Raw genomic sequence first — 20145 nt, 5'->3', positions numbered from 1 at the left:
AGTTTGAGATTCAGAAATCTGAGGCCAAGACCTAAAGAGGTTGTAGCGCCACTGATTTTTTTTGATACCACTAATTGTTATAGTTTTAGTAGGCATAGATGATACAATTGAGAAACATGACACCCATGTTTTATTAGAAAAAAACTTCTAGAACAATATCTTCCGCACCTCACTTTACTTTTGTTTGTGAATAATAGGTACAAGTTCCATGAAAACACTTTCATAAAATTTTCCCTGTATGTTTGCATTGCAAAAACAAACTCTCCAATTGATAACGTACGTCGTGGAAATGCGGTAGTTTCACCGTTTTCCGTGAACAATAGTCAATATTTCCAGCGAGAGTTCGAAACTACTCACGCGCCGATCAATTAGATAGTAAAACGTCTAATTAATTTTTACTCGATTGCTGTTTTATGTTGACTATTTTATCGAATACACGATTTCGTTTCATCTATTAAGTGTATTGCCTATAATTAAATATTAAAGATTTGATTATTATTTAATATCGATTTTCCGCATTATGTAATGATTCCTTGGGATAGCCCAGTTCGTTTAATTGTGCGTAGACCAACCAACTATTTGAACCTTCCCTAGAAAGGATCGAGTCTCACATAGTAGATGTATATATATGGAAAAAGTTCTTATTCAGTATATAGAGTCAAGTAGAAATAATTAATATGTGTACATAATCGGCATTTTCATATCTAACTAGAAACAAAAAAATACAAACAAAAAAAAAATTGCGTAACTAAAAAACAAATGACCATAAAAATTACTTTTTAGTGCCATAAATTAATATTCATAGAATATTACACAATGAAAATCTGTCAATTTCTACACACTTATATACCTAAGCTGCGTATAATTAATGTTCTAACAAGATTGCTAATGTCTCATTTTGTGTAATTTATGTACTAAAAATGCGTAAAGAATGGAGTTTGTTGGACTTCCTATGAATAAATCTTTATTAGTATGTACTTAAATAATACAATTTATATTTGAGATAACTTCTGGTAATGCACAGCTTATTTTTTAGGCCGAATCGTAATAAAGTTAATAAAACGTAGTAAAAACACACTTTATTGTAACATTTATAGTTGTTAGATAATAGGTGGAGTGCACAGACATAGACAAGTGGAATGGCAATAAAACTGGATGGCTATTGTTTGGAGAAACGGAACTTGTTTAATCTTACTTCATATTAATATGCATGTTTTAGAAATTATACGCTACCTCGTCACGTGTGTATGGGGCAGTGCCATGGGACATAAGGAAATATGTATGTGTTACACACAATTTACATTTATGATTAGTAATAAAAGGCTATCAAAAATTAAAGGACCATGACAAGTGCTTTTTTAATTTTCGAACGATTTTTTAAATTTAAATCTAGCATTCGAAGCAGTCCTTCATGTGTATAAGGCATTAATGAACGATTTTTCTTATATATTATCTCGGGCTTATACACTGAGCCATTGTACCTCTCCTGAGGGAAGCTTAATAATTAGAAGTTAGAGGGATTATCTCCTGAGAAAGTTATCTCACGATTAGATGCGTAATACTAGTATAGAGTTACATGTGTCATTCTTCACGCCTTATGGTTCTGGATACAATAACATCACAATTTTATACGGGTTTTGCTTTTCTACATGTTAAGTAATCTTCGCTTTTAATGTGCATGTCAAGGTGTAGTAATTTCGTGTTTTATACACGTACAAAATACGAATGCCTGAAGGATGTGAACAGTGAATTTTTTTATTCTCTACTACAAAAACTGTATGTTGAATAAATTCTGAGATTGATTACACATTAAAAACACTTACAGATTTAAAATACGGTGACTTTATTTCCAGTTTGGAACAATATTTTTTTACCAATGTTCACTGAGTTACCTATTTAAGTTAATTGTTGTTTGATTTTGATATCACCTAAAAATATACAGTAAAATATTAAACTCAAAATAACTTTTTTCATATAGGTAACCAAGTACACTTATAATCATCAACAGAAAATATGTTAAATTGATTCTAAATTTACCTTTACTACCAGTTCGTAAGTCAAGGGCGTAGAGCGGGTAAAAAGAACTGGCAAAGAAGCTCTCCGCCACTCTTTTTTTCGCCAAATTTTGAGTTTATAAATTGTTTGCGAGGCAGAGCAGCCATAAATATTTGAACTACAGCAAATCAATCACAAGGCTTAAGATTTAAATAATCGTCAAAATTATATAAAAAAACAAGCATGATATGATTATAGTACATATATCATAGATACGTGTTGAATCATATAGAAACTGTATTAAACGTGTTGTTCGCATAAAAGTAACTTGTTATAGTCTTATCATTTTTATAGTACCACAAGCAAACTGCTTCGTTTCCCGAATTCAAATACCCAAACGAGGAGATTAACAATTCATAGAGTACATTTATTATTTATATATAAACATCATTTTTTATTAAAAATTGTACAATTCATTCAACGGTCATAAATCACTATGTATCAAGTGAATAAATGAATAGAACGCTTGTCGCGTTGCAACTTGCATCAATGTTGACTAACAAGTACTTTCTATTCGTGGATTTGCCAGTCTTTGGGTTTCTCCGAAGGTTTATATCGCTTTACAAATACGGTATCGTTTGGTTAATTCAGCGTTTTAATATACGTCACCGCATTCGTGACCAAGAAAATACGAATTGTTTTCATTTGGATTTAATATACGAATTACTTTTGTTAAAAAATGTGAACTATTGACTTGGGTACACGTTTTATAAAGCATTTATAATTTATTAAATAAAAAAAATAGAAACTTATTTGTATATTAACTTCATAAAATTAGAAACTTACCCCATTTGTATATCTCAATCAATATATTTGCGTTTATAAGTTACGTTTTGATGTGAACAAAGAACTTTAACCGATGCGTTTGAGAGCCAAAGAGTAACGCACAAAATTAATATTTTTTCACTTTAACAAGTTGAAAACGGCTGCAGTTTCTATAAACCCCAACTGGCATTGTATGTAGGTTACGTTTAATGGGTTAATAAACTTTCTTTATTAAAATAAGATAACGGTTTACGACGAGCGTGAAAAAAATTTAAACTTGTTAAAATTAATTCAAAAGGAGCTCTGTGGAGATGTACTTTACCACAATATAATATAAACATAAAATTATTTAATGAATACTACCAAATTATCATTTGCTACCCTTTGACGTTGAAAAAATATTTATATTTTTAAAAATTTAATCCACCACCATATCAGGTTGGTTAAAACTGTTTAGTAGGCGCCATTGCATACGTTTTTTTATTCAAAATACACTACACACAGTGGTATTTTATTATGTTTTGTATGCATTGAAGTCAAAAAAAATACCAGCCGTAACAGCTATTCTATGGTTAAAAAATGATTTGATAGTATGATTTATAGCCTAAATATCTTTTACAATGAATTAATTAGATAAATTTACGTTTTGGTGTAAGAAAATATAAAGGAGCATGAGCAATACGATTTTAGTAATTCAGTTAAAATCATATGTTACGTCAATGCACAAGGATGTGAAAGTTGAGAGAAAACGGTCAAATATTGCAATTTGTGTGAGAAAAGAATCTAGTTAAATACATAATTCATTACTATTTATGAATTCCAGTTTATGCTCGTAATATTTTGATGTGGTATTACGAACAAATTCCGACGCTTTCAAAATTTTGGATAAATTATATAATTCAAAAATTTTGTAGAATGGCTTGGTTTTATTTTAAATTTGGAATTATGAGTTTGATTATTTAAAAACAAAATATAATCGTGATATGGCAGAAATAATATTCAGAACAGATGATATGATCCATGATATAATGTATCTATATATTACATTATATAATTGTTGTATTTACATTTAATGAAGGATTTTTACACTTAAAACAAGAAATCTATTCATCATCATATCAAAGTAAAAGTTAGTAAATTTGAAAACTAATTTTACTAATGTTTGAGGTCAGTAATAAGTATATGATTATGGAGAAACGTGGTCATATTTATTGGAGCACGTGAGGAAATTATATTTCATATAAATGTTTCATGTTATTTAATTCAGAAGTATGGTATATAACTGTATATATATATGCTGTTATTGAACTAATGAGAATAAAAAGTCTCGACCTAATATTGCTCTACTGCGTTGAACTCTTTTGTACTACACAAGATGAATAAACATTTGAGGAACAAAAAGGCAGACTTACAAGTATCATAAGACTTATATTTACAAATAATTTACCGAGCTCAAAGCGTATGACTTATTATTATATAGTTTAAGTTAATGTAAATGGAAGAAAGGAATTGTAATTGCATTGTCGAATATGAACCTTGACAAAATCGAAAGATTCAGAACATCAAAATTACGGACCAATTAAAAACGAAGTAAATGGTTGAGTTTCCTTGTCGTCGTTATATTTCGAGTAATACAAAGTAGACGTAATAAATAGTCCTTGCGACAGAAATAAATATTTTTGATTTATATTGTATTGGAGTGAAATAGGTCTATAAAATAACTAATTTATATATTTTGACTGTTACATATCTAAAAAAATTATAATATTTTAAATAGCATCCTCATAATGTCGCACTCCTATTTAACTGTTGTTATATTAATATCCGTTTTTTTTTAACTTTTGATAATATTATTTTAGAATGGGTGTGACTGCGAACATGGACAATTACAGATTTCAAACTTCAACTAGGTAGTTAGATTGGGATTCGTACGGCGTTTCCTTCTGTATGGAAAATAAAAAAAACATAAATCCTGAATACAAATTATAACCACTATACCCTAACAGCTAAAAAGCCAATGCGATAGTTGTGTACCTTAAGTAACTAAAAGTCGTGTTATTTTAAATCTGCTAATACTTAATTTGATCCAAAAAGTTTGAGTTTATCTAATGTCAATACTTTTACGTTTACAGTAGTTTATTTGTAATAGTACAGTCTAAATAATCATTAAATCTGATCTTTCCCGACTTATAACCCAGATTATTTAAGTAATGTAATGTAATGTATACTGAGTATTAATCTACTTAGATCTAAATGTATTTAATCTTTAAACTATAATCTAGTATCATTAAGATGGTAACCTTTGAAGAGACGTGAAATTACTAACAACTAATCCAGGAAACTAGGTTAGATCGAATTACCATTCTCTAAATATGTTTAATATATTATTACATTTATAACAGCAAATACTTAGTCTATATTGATAGTGCTTATTAATTTAATAACAGTTTTTAGTTTAAAATATTTATTTTACAACCCAGACGATAAACCTTTTAAAAATATATTTCATCACTTATAGAAGGGAGAAATAATGTAAAAGCATGAAGGTATAAGAAATCAGTCTATATGAATTAGATAAGTTTTATTCGAACTTGTTATTATAATTGTGGAAGTTATTATTTCCATTCAATGCGATAATACTTTTGCATTATTATCTCTGCCTTGTTCAACTTGGATTTCTACCTATTCAACTAAATTATTTATAGTCAAACGTTTAATAAAACTAAAACTATACGCGGGAATTCATTATTATGTATTTTATCAATTTTTTGGTAATAAGTATTTTAATTTTTATACATTTATATGGGCAACAGCCAGATGTAATAATTGAAAGCCAAGTGCCACCTTGCATTGTTGAGAAAGTGCGTGTCTTCTCTATTACACGATAAATGTCAAAAAGATTTGTTAGCAAACGCAAAGTTATGTATGTGGTACAGCATATTGTATGTTAATAGCGTCATTATTGTTTTACCTATGGTTCAGGTTGGCCTGCCCTAAGTTGGATAACGTTAAATAAGGAACCGTACTTATGCAGTATTGCCGTCTTTGTTGCTTAAGCTTTGTGACGCCATTCCACTTAACTTAGGTATCAACATACCTAATTATATAATTTTTAAGTTACTCGTTAGAAGATACCAAATTTTGACTACGTACTTGTCTATATCAAAAGCTAAGTGAAACAGATGGAGATAAATTTACCCCTTGATGGGCTACGGGACTTCACTATATTAGTCCAAGGATCCGCGTATCGTATCGTACTTATGACTATTTTATTTATTTTTTTACTTGGGGAAATTCATTGCGCATACCCTACCGCGGTGTGACTGCTTAGTGCGGGAGGGCTATGTGGGACTCGCGAATGTGCATACCCACTAAAACCCCAAGGCGCCACCAACAATCGCCTTAATCGCCTTACTTATGACTATAGTCTATAACGATTAGATTAAGAAGCTGTTTCGGTGTGACAAACTTTGCTACAATACCAAAGGTTTTTTGCCTGCCACCTGGGCCTTAGAATGAATTCCAAGCAACTCGAGAAGACCAGCTATTTCCAAAGAAACACGCCGAAAGGTTGGACTGAATCCAAAAGCACACTTTTTACTGGACATTAGACAGGCCTGGGTTAAATTTGTGTTTGATTGGGGCAATCCGAAATGCTCCTTTAAGTTCCAATTTAAAAGTCAAACCACATCCTCCCTTTCAGATTGAATAACGTTTCTCAACGCTCTAGCGTTGGACCATATATCTTTTAACGATAGTTCCGTCGTCGGCACAGCTAAAGATATTTGAGTTTAGCATGTCGTTGATGATCAAAAGGAGAGTCGCTGAAAGAATCCTTGTGGTACACCGGCATTAACAGCATCTAGATCAGAAGAGCACCCAACGTTGACCACCTTAAGTGATCGCTCCTTCAAAAAATCTGATATCCATTTGCTTAGAGGTTTTTGTGTAAAACTTTATAGTTTATAGTTCCGATAAACAGGATTATGTAACAAAAAGTTTGAAACTTCTAAAGCCTATTTTTGTGGACCTAAATGGTTATTAAATAGTTTTGCTACTACTGCATTTAGAAGTGGCTAATTTTATTTAAAGGAATTTATTGTCTCATAAAGTTCATCTCATTTATTTGTTGGTGAGGTATTTTTCAACAATCATTTTACCACCAATTAAGGAAAGATTTAGCAGTGGTACTAAGTAGGTTGGTTTTATAAATTATGGCATATATTATACAGTATGCAATAATTATGCGAAGGTAATATTAAATAGGTTTGAAACAGAATGTTATCGCAATTGTACCGGAAGCGATGCAATTAAAAACTGACGTGGGTATGGCGGTAAATTTACTTAATCCTTATAATTCTAAAAGATACCAACTTTATAACATATTTTTAAAATAGTGCGTATAAAGGGTGATATATATTGCATATATTAATAAAGAAATTTCACTTAACGTACACCAATATATCATATCCGGCTTCTTTATTTTCTTAAAAGAAAAACAATGTAAAGGAACTTATGTATAGAAAAACAATTGCTAAGCCTACCTTTAGTTTGTCTAATAACTTAATTTAAGTATGTACATATTTAATTTTTTCGATCAATAAGAACTCTTAAATATTGAAATCTCTGGATTTGCGTTATTTGAAATTTTGGTTTGTATTTTAATGATGATTTTGCGTTAAGTAACAATTCGCAACACCTTACAAAGTTACATCAGTAAAATGACATTCTTGTCGTGAAATCGTTTATGCAAGTAAGATGCTAACAGAAACAAATATTGTTAAACTTAAATTTAATGTGTGATATGGCAATATTAGGAGAACGCTAACCAATAACACCTTATTAGGAAATCTATGATATTTGGAAACTAAACGCTGATTGTATATTTAATGTCTCCAATTAATTTATTGGGCCTATCTTTTATCGATCAATTTAAAACCTGATTATTTGCCAATCTTGAATAACTCATCTTATGTAGTACCTATATTGAGAAATTTAACCTTTTTATTGGTGATCGCGTCATCGTTGGTGTAAAAGTAAAAAAAAAATATATTTCTCAATTTTCTTAAATAGGTATGTACTCGTAAAACTACACTAACCGGTTATTTTTTTGAATTTTTAATCACATATTACATAGTGTTAAATAAATGGCCTTTATTTGTAAATTTATTAATTATTGTTTAGAAAAAATACTCACATTATACAGTTTAGAGAAAACCACAATTTACTACGTTATATACGTAGTAAATTGTGGTTGTAAAAAATATTTATTCTTGTATTGAAACTAAATAGATTTTTTTTTAGGCTCGCAATATAATACAGACAATACGGAGTAGTGATTTGAATTCATAGATAAATTATAGATATTAAATGAATAAAGATCATCATACAAAAAAAATATAATAGCACTAACTAACACACTAACACTAACACGTAGTGTTCACACACTACGTTAGCTTAGTAAGGCGCGCCTCAAGTCTACGCGGTTACACACTTTTCACTTTTAAAATCCTTCAAGGAAATTTCTACGGTGAGGTGAAACTAACAACAATCAACGTATCTAAGAATAACTATTGACATCCAACTCTCCGTAGGTTGATCACTTAATGAAAACTATCAAAGATAGAGCGGTAGAGGCTATTAAGTTGTACCTACTTGTTTTTTTAACTATAAATTCATGGTTGGTAGTAAGAAGCAATTGATCATCATGCTTTTGTGCTAGAAACATACCGTTAAAACATTTGTCATTACGTCTTTTTTACCTAGACATCGACCTTCAATAAATACCTAGATTACGTGAGGTCTCGGGCGTAGAACGGCACCAATTTATATGCAGAGACGTTGATACCGTGGGATTTTAATGCAATAATCGCTTGTTTTCATCACATTACGTCGTCCTTGACAACTACACTGTACAATCGTTTAGAATTTGACAAAAAAATCTAAGCTTTTTCCTTAATATGCAAAATACCCTCTTGCAATGAATGAACATACTAGGACTTTTTCTAATTTGATATAATCCACGCTAGTATGTAGGTTAATGTTAGGTGACTTTTCACAAAATATATGTTATATCTTTTCGTACTTTGTAACCTATAAACGAAAAATTTCATTTTCATTAATATAGCAGTAAATAGTTAGATATAAAATTTTTGCATATATTAGAATTTAATCTAGGAAAAAATATACGAAAAAATCTCGTCAAGGATTAAAAACCTATGCAACCTTCTTGAGTTAGGTGAGTAAATTAAGTGAATATAGCCATTATTAAGTAGCACTTTATTATTACATAGTAGCATCCGTTAAACCAAGGTAAAACGCTATTTAATCGAGATTAAACATGTAATTTAAAGGTATTCTCAATCTACTTTAAAAGGCTTATATACCAGATGGTTAAGAACACGCGATAAATATATTATTGAATATTACGTTAGAAATTGTAAACGTACTTTAGAAAATAATAGTATTAGAATAAGATTATACCCTCAGATTCAGGATTTAAAAAAAACATGACACAATACCAACTTAGTTTGCTCAAGATATTTTGTTAAGGTGTTTTAATAATTTGAACGTAATTTATTTAACATTAATGTCGTTATAAAATCCGGTGTGGATTTTATAACTTATTTATATTCATTGTTATGAGTGTGGTGTGTGTTGCCATATTAGAATTAAATTCTATGGAGCCTTTTAACCTAAAACTATGGCAGTTTCGGTTTACACCAATTAAGTGACGTGGTTTCAAGCTATAATGAGGTGACTTTATTTTAAATAATCTATATATACAGGAATGATAAAACATATTTTTATACAATAAGTCTGAAATTGTCGTGCAAAATCCATATATTATTTTGGTTTTATAGTATGGACTATAGAAAAATAGATTTTACTAAAGAGTAAGAATGATTTCTATTCGAATTTAATTTGATTTACTAATCAATTATCAAATTAATTACAAGTATTAAATATTCCTTCCAATAACAATAACTTATCGCCCTTTCATTTTCATATCGAATGCTAATCAATACGCATCATAAAAAGTGAAACGTTAGTGAAAGTGGTCAAATTAGACACAGGTCGTCTTCCGAATAATTTAAGTGAAAACAGTCTCAGTAACGAAGAACACAGGTGTTACTACATCTTATACAATTTTACGTAGATTACACTGTAATATGTAATTTAATACGGTAAGACGCCATTTGACATAAAGTAATCTATATTACATGTGGTTTCTGTGCATTGAATATTTAATGAAAATAAAGACAAAGGCAAATAGAAGCACAGATTGTCAAATACGATTTTTAATTATATGTCGATATATTTATTATATGTCTTGTCTTATTATTTTTATTATATGTCTTTTCACAGAAATACCTCGGGTGGTTAAGAGAGGCCCTTGAGGTCGCTTCCGCATTCTACCGAAACCTCAGGTATATAGACACGGCATGATATGTACGACGTAGGTACCTACGTGTAGGTTTCCCCAACCAACCAATCAAATTCATTCATACTGGGCGTAGGCTTATGGTCACGAACAATAATACCGATGCCAGTTGTAGTTTATAATTTTTATAAGAATTATTTTTGTATTCATTAAATTATTTAGTTTATTAAATTATTCGTGAATGGTCAATAAATCGTGATTTTTCATATCAAATCTATAATTTAAAATACCTTCTTGACCTAAGAACCGTGGCTAGTACCTAAAATAATGCCGATTTTAAGTTCTTTTTTACATATGTACTAAAAGTTATGTCATACTCCAAAACAGCTATAGAAATTATAATAAAATACGACTAGGCATGAGCGTAAAATCGTTGGCATTTCTAAACGGATATGCCCCCTGATCTATGGGTCAAAAGACAATGCTTTAGCCACAGATCATCTATTGCAATTTGACATACTATTATGTAACGCTCATTAAAGTATAGGGTTACAACTTTTGTTAACTAACTAGAAGATTAAGTAACTGTAAAATTACATAAGCACAGCAAGCACAGTAACTGCAAAATTACAAATATGAATATAGATATTAATAATGTTACTAACCTTTACGATTGAGCCAAAAAGCAATAGTTCTAGAGTTAATAAAATATAGTTCATAAAATTATCGTGTCACCAATTTAATTTCATAGGCAAGTAGTATTTAGCCTTCTACACCCATCGACCCCAAAAAAATACGACATACATATAACAAACAGGTTACATAGGTTATTAGGCAACGGGAGGCCTTAATATGCAGAAATAATAAAAGCGGCAGCCCTAGTATGGAGAAATAATAAATGAAACACTAAAGTACAACTGTTTAATTAACAGAAATACATAAAATTACATGTAACACTAGAAATACTAACAAAAACTAAAATCTTACAAATAAAGTAAAATAATAATAATTTTAATAAACATATTTATATATGTAATATTATTGTTTTACCGGGAATTAAGTCAAGGCATACAGGTTAACCGCCATGTTTGCTTAGCTAGGCTCCAAGACGGATTTGTTTCACATGACTAATTTTTCTTTTTTTGATTTCACTTTACAATCATAAATTGCATAACAATACGTAATATTTACTTTAATCATTACACACCCTTTTATGGCATTTTTAATTCATTGTTTCTATATTTTTTATGTTAAAACGGATTACTAGTATGTATTAATACGTATACGTAATACATTGTACTACTATATGGCCATATTATGCATAATTGTAAAAGCTTTTGCTTATCTATATTAATTAAAATTTCTTAAAGAAGCGAACGAAACTGGATCGTGAATTTTAAATATCAATTCACGTGGTATGTTAGATGCACGCTTTAAAACTTCAAGATAAACACTTTAGAATAATTCGCTTCACATGCGACGAATATCTCAAGAAATTTATTTAAATTATATGTTACGCAGTTACCTTTAGATTTCACGCGTAGATTACATCTTCCTTTCAAATAATTTGATTGAAGTAATATTCTATCACGTATTAAGCATAATTTAATATTTTTGTTTTAGACCCGACGATGCTTGCAGTTTACAACGTTACAAGCAGTGTAATATAAAACCCTCGCTTTTTCACTAAAATAAACTTAAGACATGATATGCAGTTCCATCATCATTAAAAAGTAACGCTACAACCTTTTAGGTCTGGGGCTAAGATTTCTGTATCTGTTTCGTGATCATTTGTTTTTGTTTATAATAGACAACAGCCTTCTGTATCTGAACACGCCGTCGACTTGGCACTAAGGTATGCCAGTTTCCTCACGATATTTTCCTTCAAAAGTAAGTGATATTACGACCAAGTGTTAAGCGCTCATATAGACAGAAAGTCCATTGATGCAGGGGAGCACAGCAGGACCTTAGACCTCAGGGATGAGAGTCACATGCTGAAGCCATTTTTTTTTTTTTTCGTTCATTAGGCCAACACTGATCTTTCACTATTAGTAAGTAGTAATAATATTGTTATTTAGGCTGTACTTTAATCTAGTTTGAGAACACAATAGTTTTACGTACAATAGAATTCTAGAAACCGTTGTCTGCACTGTAATAGATGTAGTATCATCGAAACCATGCAATAACAATAATGCATAGTTATCAATAGTAGGGTAGTAGTACAATGTCAAGTAAGGTCATATATCGGTCTATGTGTACACCGTTACTACGTAAATAATACACAAAACTAAATTATCATTTGGAGTACCTACATTTTAGTAAATCTGTGTTTTAAATACATTATATTAAAATCGATATATAGCAATGAATTTCCGAATAGAAGTATTTATATTGTGATTTATCTTAAATTTGTAAACTATGGTATTTGTTTCATTATTTAAATTTTTATTTAAAAAAATCTATATTTCTACACAGTACGTGTAAGGGGTCGTTCAAGTATTACGTAATCACCATGGGGTGAGGGGGGTCTTTGATTTTCTTATTTAGTGATTACGTCAACAGTAATTGTTTACTTTTTTTACACACATTATCTATGCTTGAAAACGTAATGCATTTTCGAGGATTCCTACAAAAATTATACGTTTATGTACAATTATTTTAAGAGCTTGGCTTACTTTTGCTGACAAGAGAGGGGGGCCTCGATTAGCCCAACTGGGAAGTCACAGGCTCCTGAAATTTTCTCACTACATGAAGAGCCTGGGATACATGTTTGTTTAAATATAACCTTAAATATCAATTCTGAGTGTATTCAAAAAAAAATTCCTCACAAGTCTATGATTATTTTGGTTGACAATTGCACGGCCTTTGGGTTATATTTGGAGTAGTAAGTAGATAACATCGTGTAAATGTTTGTTTTTTTCTGAAATCGCTTTCTACTATCATTGTTCGGAAGACGTTAGTGAAAGGCATTCTTTATTCAGCGCTCGTTAGGATTGTGTGAACTGATTAGTGATAGTTTTGTCAAATTTAGAGTCTTGTAAATAATTGTTCGAGAAAGTTTCGATATTAGGAATTACCATTTAGTAAGACTTTGTAGTAACATTAATAAATTAATTGTGTACTTGTTTTTGTAGCCAAACAATTTGCTTGTGTTTGTAGTGGCTATGAAAAAAAATTAAGATAAAAAGATTTTAATTCAATATAAACTAGAAATATAGTTAATATAAGAACGTGACTCACGCACTAATAAATATTTGTAATAAAATCATAATTAATTATGTTGATTTATTTCCCTTGTACATAGTTCGGAGCATACACTTCATGGTCATGTATACGAATTATCTTCGTGCTTACGTTGAATTCAAAAAACACCCACGAATAGAGTGCTAAAGTTTTCCATACAAGACTTTGTTCTTACTATATACGAACCATATTAGAAAGAAAGAATTTATATTTGATAAGCACACACACATATTTATACATATATATAAGAATTACAAACACACACCAATCAAAAATGGACCTAACTCTGCTTTAAGTATTAAAAGTATTGGTGAGAAAAGACTTTTAAAATACAAAATTGATTGTTTAATAAAACCGTGATTAGGTAATTCTATATGAATACAGAAGCCACTCGTACTAAAAACCTTTATGCATATAATATTACAAATCTAAATCGGCCTTGTGATGACTTTGAACGTATACGTATGTTTTAAATAAATCCCTGAATACCACATTAAAAACTTGACAAACACCCTAGCTGTAACCTTGTTCGATTTAAATACATACTAGAAAATATGTCTGTACGTGAGTTGTCGTGATAGTGAGCCGGGAAAATATTTATTTCGTTTATGCGTTTAATACACCGTTAAATAATCCTTGACTAGTGTAAAGCATTGGACAGTTTTGTAAATAAATATAATATAAATAATTAATACGCGGTTTATTATTATAAACAAGAAAATAATAAATTCTTGTTTAATATACCAAGTGTTCCTGATATTAGAATATTGTATATTCTATATAGATAAGGGTGGATTCTATTATACCACGTATCATGCCAGATTTCTAAAAACAGGAATAAACGTATTCACAATTTTCTTCCAATGTATAATTGTATTTGTACAGCTTGTTCTCTCTTTATTATTTTTTTGTTAAAATTTAGCGTATCCTGTTAATATATATGTAGAAAACGCCAAATTTTGTATAGACTTAAGGCAACATAACCATGCAATAATGAGATAATTGTAAAAAAAAATATTCTTGGTTCAAATGAGTGCTTCTTTCCAACAATAAAACGGACGAAGAAAGGACGTTAGTAGTTAGTACAATAATATGGTACCATTTTTTTTTATATGTTGTTGTTTCGATCGTTTGGGAATTGAAATTACATATTACAATTTGAATTATTCTACAATCCGAGTTCGAGACTATGTATTTATGTTTTCAATATTTATCTAATTACTTTATTACAAAAAAGTGATTACAACATGAAAAAGAGTAGGTACACAAATTAAAATTTGGTTTGAAAGTCAGAAATCGATAGTACCATCGAAACAACAAGGAAAACTGCTTCATAACCTTAATACGTCTTTATAAAAATATTTATAAATACCGACTTCATTAAAATCAGCTGTTAATATTCAGTACTTTGACAACATTGCCGTCACGCGATTGTACGGATCGGTTCCTTTGATTGTCATATATAGCTGGAACGTATAATCAATATAATAAAATATGAATTATCTTGCATTGATTATTGAAACTCACCTATCATAGCAGCAAGACATAAAAATCCACCAAACAAACACTGCAACTTCATTTTAAATTTTAATTGCACTTTCACTAACAGCTATAACATTACTATTATTTAATTTGTTAAAAATCTACACATTTCACAATATTGTAAATATCATTCGTCACTGTCAAATATCCCGCCAAAATTTACGCCGTTTTTAAATCACTCAATACCGTTCGAAAGTCAAACGTCAACTGCACGCATGCGCTAGTGACCACACCACGCGGGCCGGGGCCTACCACTCAAACGGATCTGTTATTCGACCGATTTAAAAGTAAATTAATTATAATCGAGATTGTTGCGTCGAATGGTACATTAAAATTATTCAGGATTACTTTTTAAATATCGGTGTAGAAATTGTGTGTATAGCTTATATAATTAAACGCAAAAAAATTATAACACATTAACTTATTAAAAAATGTAGTAGTGGTACGAATGTAACACCACTTTGAAAAGACTATCCCACCCCGTTGGTGAGTAAAAGCATCAACTACTACCCCTTCCCGATAGCAAAAGTCCGTAGGTGGCCCCGTTTTAACAGACCCCGAAGAATGTTCAAGGCCGCCGGCGCATCAAAGCCTCTTCAGATTAGCGAAAAAAATCTCCTTCATCGGGGAAGGTGAGGTCACTTACTCTGTGCTTTTCTTACTTCACTGAGCTTCTGTCCCGCCCTTCAGGTAAATGTCCTACCCACGACGGCCCAAGTCTCGGAGGATACGCCCTCGCGCTAGTTGTGGTAAAACCCATTATCAGGCAGAACTACGCTCTCCGAAACTTCCCGGCCTAAGTTGTCAAATCCCTTCAGGCCAACAACGAGATTCCATTAAAAAAAGATACGTTGAAATGCTTTATTTAGAAGTCAGTTCTATTTTGTAACAAAAAAGCTAAATTGCTATTGCCTCCGGCATAACACTTACGCTAAATGTAAATATATCACCAATTAATCGCTATACTAAAACTATTCTATTAGTTTTTTTTATTAAACAGCTACATTTATTTTCAATTAATATATCGCACCTACAATTTACGACTACAAAATATCACGGCGATGCAGATGTCTGAAACGCGCTATCGAAGCTATAGCCACTGGGGTCCAGTATCTGTCCATGTAACTTTAGCGTAGTCTTCGCACGTTGTGTTCTATATTCGCTTTAACAATTAGAATTTAAATGTTATATTATTAAGTAAGCGATCCTATCTTAAACATCATTATACTGAATTAATATGTAACATATAACACAATTATTACAGCACCATCTTTGTACAGAAAATCAAACTAATGTGTATTAAAACTTTATAAATAAAAGTCGAGCTTCAAGACAACGTAGCTAAGACGCCTCATTCAAGATGGCGCTGACAAGAACTATGTACTGAAATTTCTTTTGAGATATCTTAAATTAAATTAAAATTCTCATTTATATTTGTAACGAGTCGCGTATTTTGAAATCCTAGTAATTTTACCCGTTATTATCTTATATTTAATTGAAATTTTTACCTGTATCTGTTTTGTACATATGTCAGTTAAATGACATATGACATTTGTCATTAGTTTGCCACTCGCCGTCCATACGTCGTTGGCAGTGAACGGAACGAAGCGTTGCGTTGTGCGTTGTATAGATCGGCTAGCCGTCTGGCTGAAAATAGTGAACGAAGTATGAGTTTTCAAAATATGTTCGAATAAAAAAGTGTACAAAGTGTGTGACTGTCATCGAGCAAGATGGTTGATGACGTGAAAGATATTACCGAAAAAGCTGAAAGTAAAGGTATTGTGTTTTTAAATCGATACGTGATAGTTAAGTGTGAAATGTGATCAAAATCATCTAACCCTAAACCGCGTCGTGGCCCCACGTAGTGAATTTGTATTCAGTTTTCGAGAACGTCCGCAGTGGGTTGTGGCCGACGCAGGCTGATGTTTTGTTTTTCATCTTCATTTGGACGACTTTTGACGTCCTGGTATGTTCTATAATTAGCAAAACGGCTGCCAGACGGTGAGGAGTGCGCAGGAATGTGATATGAACGCAGGGGGTATGGACCTTCAAAGTTTAAAGAGTTGGTTATCAATATTACTTTTGCCGATGATATCCACGAATAATTGAATGTTATGCTGTATAGCAGAGGTTTTTGATGTATTTCTATCAATACAAATTGTTGGCTAAAATTCACATTGAATGATGAATATTTGAGTCATAGCAATAATTATTAACATTAATAGGAGCACTATTCTGACGTAAGACGTACTTTTTGCATTTATTTGCGTACTTTCTACTTTATCTTATCTATTTTTATCAACCCAATGTTGTGTACATGCAGTGTGCACTGTATACTCATTTATGTAGATCTGTTTTATCATCATATTTTATTAAACCTACACAATTAATTTGTTAACAAAAAAAAAATTACGTTTTTAATTTCATTAAAATAATCTCAGTAAATGGACATTTGTTAGCTACACAATTTTATCTAGATTTTAGGCTATGTAAAGTCTAGATAGCTGAGGCTGAAGGACATACAATTTAGCACATCAGATAATATAATGTTGTGACAAGAAATACCTTTAAAATATTTCTCGCATTTCATTTGGCCCTACAATTGGGATTCAATTAATGTTTCAAAACTTGACTTAACTGTCTATTATATTACAGATAAGTTACATGTCAGCTTTTAGAATTTGAATTAGTTTTTTCAGTACCATTTACCATCTTGTCAAAATGAGAAAATATTTTTCTCAGATTACGATACTTATATAAATTAATATATATTTATGATACATACATTATTATGATATATATAATACATTTTATAAGGTTTCATAATAAAATATTACAATAGACATTCTTTAAATTTTGTATCTAAATTACCATATTCATCCTACACACCTTGAGTCATGGTTTGAAATTTAAACATGGCAATAATGTTTGGGTGTGACAGAACATTAGAGTGACAAAACCAAATTATGGATATATTATATGACTTATGAAATTTTATTACGTTAAGTTGTAGTTTACAATATAATTTGTATTAATCATCACATGATGATGATGATCTATACATATAGATTTTACTTATATTAATCTGGCGAGGCAGTACACATTAAATACCACTATGTTATCTGACTGCCCAGAAATTCATGAATATCTGTCCTGCTTGCCATTAAAGAAACTCCACCACCTTGACAAAGAATGAAGAGTGTGTTACCTGTTGTCAAACTAAATTAAATATTTGCCTATGTTTTATGTGGGTTTAGTTCTAATTATAATTTCCTGCAAAAGAGTGAATACATATTTATGGTATACATTTTTTGCCTATTAGTATTTAATTACTTATGATTTATAGAAATGTGTCATTAAGGGACTTGCAGACAAAAACTTATATATGTTGTACTTAAAATTTACACCTGTCTTTATAAACAAGACCACTCCTTTATTGTAATTATACTTAAGAATGCTGCTGACTCTCATGCATGACAAATTAATTGCTTATCTGGGTGATTAAAATGTACAAATACCATTATTAGAGTGTTGACTGCTTAGTTTAAAAAACTTTAAACTGACCTCAACTGCCAAATCTTATAGATTATAATTGATTATTTAGAATTTTGTAAAAGCAATTTTTAATAGAAAAACATTATTTTGTTCTTAATGTGGGATTTATTTTAATAATAAACATAAAGTACTTGAACATAGCACAGATTTTTGTTTACAATGACAAACATTTTTATAAAAATTCTTAATCTAAAACAAAATTGCTATTTATTTAATATTCTGTTTGACCATTAAGTAGTATCATGGATTCTGGCATCATTGGTGTCCACTGTCCATATCCTCAACACTAAAATAGAAGAATTTGATATTTAAGCTTATTGGGAATTTCACAAAAATCCAAACTATCAAAAATTTCTTTGGGGATTTTGACCTACATGCAACACAGTTTTTGTTTGAATCTTGTTTTCCTTGCTATAATACAACAAATCAACAATATAAATGGAACTATTGAATACCAACTCTTTTAATTTAGACAGTAAGTTGTTTTTAAATAAAAATTTGAATTTTGACGCCTTTAATTAATATGCATTTTCTAGAGTCTACAACTGTTTCTATGATTAGTAGACATTTTTATGTCTTTATGGAATTATATTTAGGAATCTGTGTATATTCCTAAGTCTAATTCTGTAATAATAGCAGAGCTGTCCGAATGAGCTCTTATTTTCTTACCATCGAAAATGAATGTACTTTGTTAATTGCAAAATGATTACATAATATCTACTGGTGTCATGATCTCTATTGAATAAGTTCTTAGTGTTTAGAAATCTTATCATGATGCCATTAGCATTTCTTGTGGAAATTGCGTTGAACTGAAAATATAATTTATAACTATAGGTCATACTGATCAATATTTTTTGCATGCTTGTTATGAATACTTATTAAAATTGTTGAAATGTTATAATTATAAACTCCAATGAAGCTTGGGGCAGACATATTTCTGACTCTTATTAATTATTTTTCTTTTTAGGCAGGTAGGTTTGTGTGACCGAAAAATTTATTTTAACAATGGGCTAGTGTTAATTGCCATTATAGATAGAAAATCTGTTCAGGGTCAAAAACTTCACCTTCAATGAGCAGCTTAAGATAAAAATTCTATGCCTAACCTACTACTAGACTTACACTATAAAGTGATATGCGATGATCTTTAAGGAGTCTTTAAATAACTTGGTTTGGGTTAGGTTTGTTGATTCCTATAAAATCGTAGTTTCTCGAATATATTATTTGAATTTATATTAGTGTCATCATGAAACACATTGTGTATGATTAGCTAAGCAAATGTTTCATAGATTTGTGCTAGTTTGTTGCAAAACACATAGGATGACATATATATCATCAATACATAAGTATTGGCTGGAAGGTTGCTATTAACATTCCAATATAGCATTAAGATGTCAGCACCATAATGGACTATGAAAATCAAAGCTGAAAATGTAGAAACTTTTTCATATGTATAATATAGAAATAAATATTCTAGAATTAATAAGTCAATTCCTATAATTTTGTTGACAAGAAAACATACTTTATTTAACATCTTCTTTATGCCCACATTTAAGTAAATGTATATTCTACACTATCACAAAGTAATATTATTATACAATGCA

General features: G+C 30.4%; 2 protein-coding genes across 9 annotated transcripts in view; one reads left to right on the top strand and one right to left on the bottom strand.

The window, feature by feature from the left end:
• The window catches only part of LOC125051758, a 36861-nt gene extending 21621 nt beyond the window's left edge, over positions 1-15240 (bottom strand). The window contains exon 1 of one of the 2 annotated variants that reach the window (XM_047652304.1): positions 14975-15240. In XM_047652304.1, coding sequence (XP_047508260.1) covers positions 14975-15026 — 52 coding nt within the window. In that variant the 5' untranslated portion in view covers positions 15027-15240. The remainder of the gene's footprint in view (positions 1-14974) is intronic. The other variant, XM_047652306.1, reaches the window with a different exon arrangement.
• A 1323-nt stretch (positions 15241-16563) lies between these two features.
• LOC125051490 (stress response protein NST1) overlaps positions 16564-20145 on the top strand; it is a 42332-nt gene continuing 38750 nt past the window's right edge. For all 7 annotated transcript variants that reach the window (XM_047651798.1, XM_047651801.1, XM_047651799.1 and 4 more), the window contains exon 1: positions 16564-16765. In XM_047651798.1, coding sequence (XP_047507754.1) covers positions 16720-16765 — 46 coding nt within the window. In that variant the 5' untranslated portion in view covers positions 16564-16719. The remainder of the gene's footprint in view (positions 16766-20145) is intronic.

The sequence above is a fragment of the Pieris napi genome, chromosome 8 (genome assembly GCF_905475465.1).
Source record: "Pieris napi chromosome 8, ilPieNapi1.2, whole genome shotgun sequence".
Taxonomy (NCBI): domain Eukaryota; kingdom Metazoa; phylum Arthropoda; class Insecta; order Lepidoptera; family Pieridae; genus Pieris; species Pieris napi.
The sequence above is the reverse complement of the archived record's forward strand: the minus strand, read 5'-3'. Positions and strand labels throughout refer to the sequence as shown.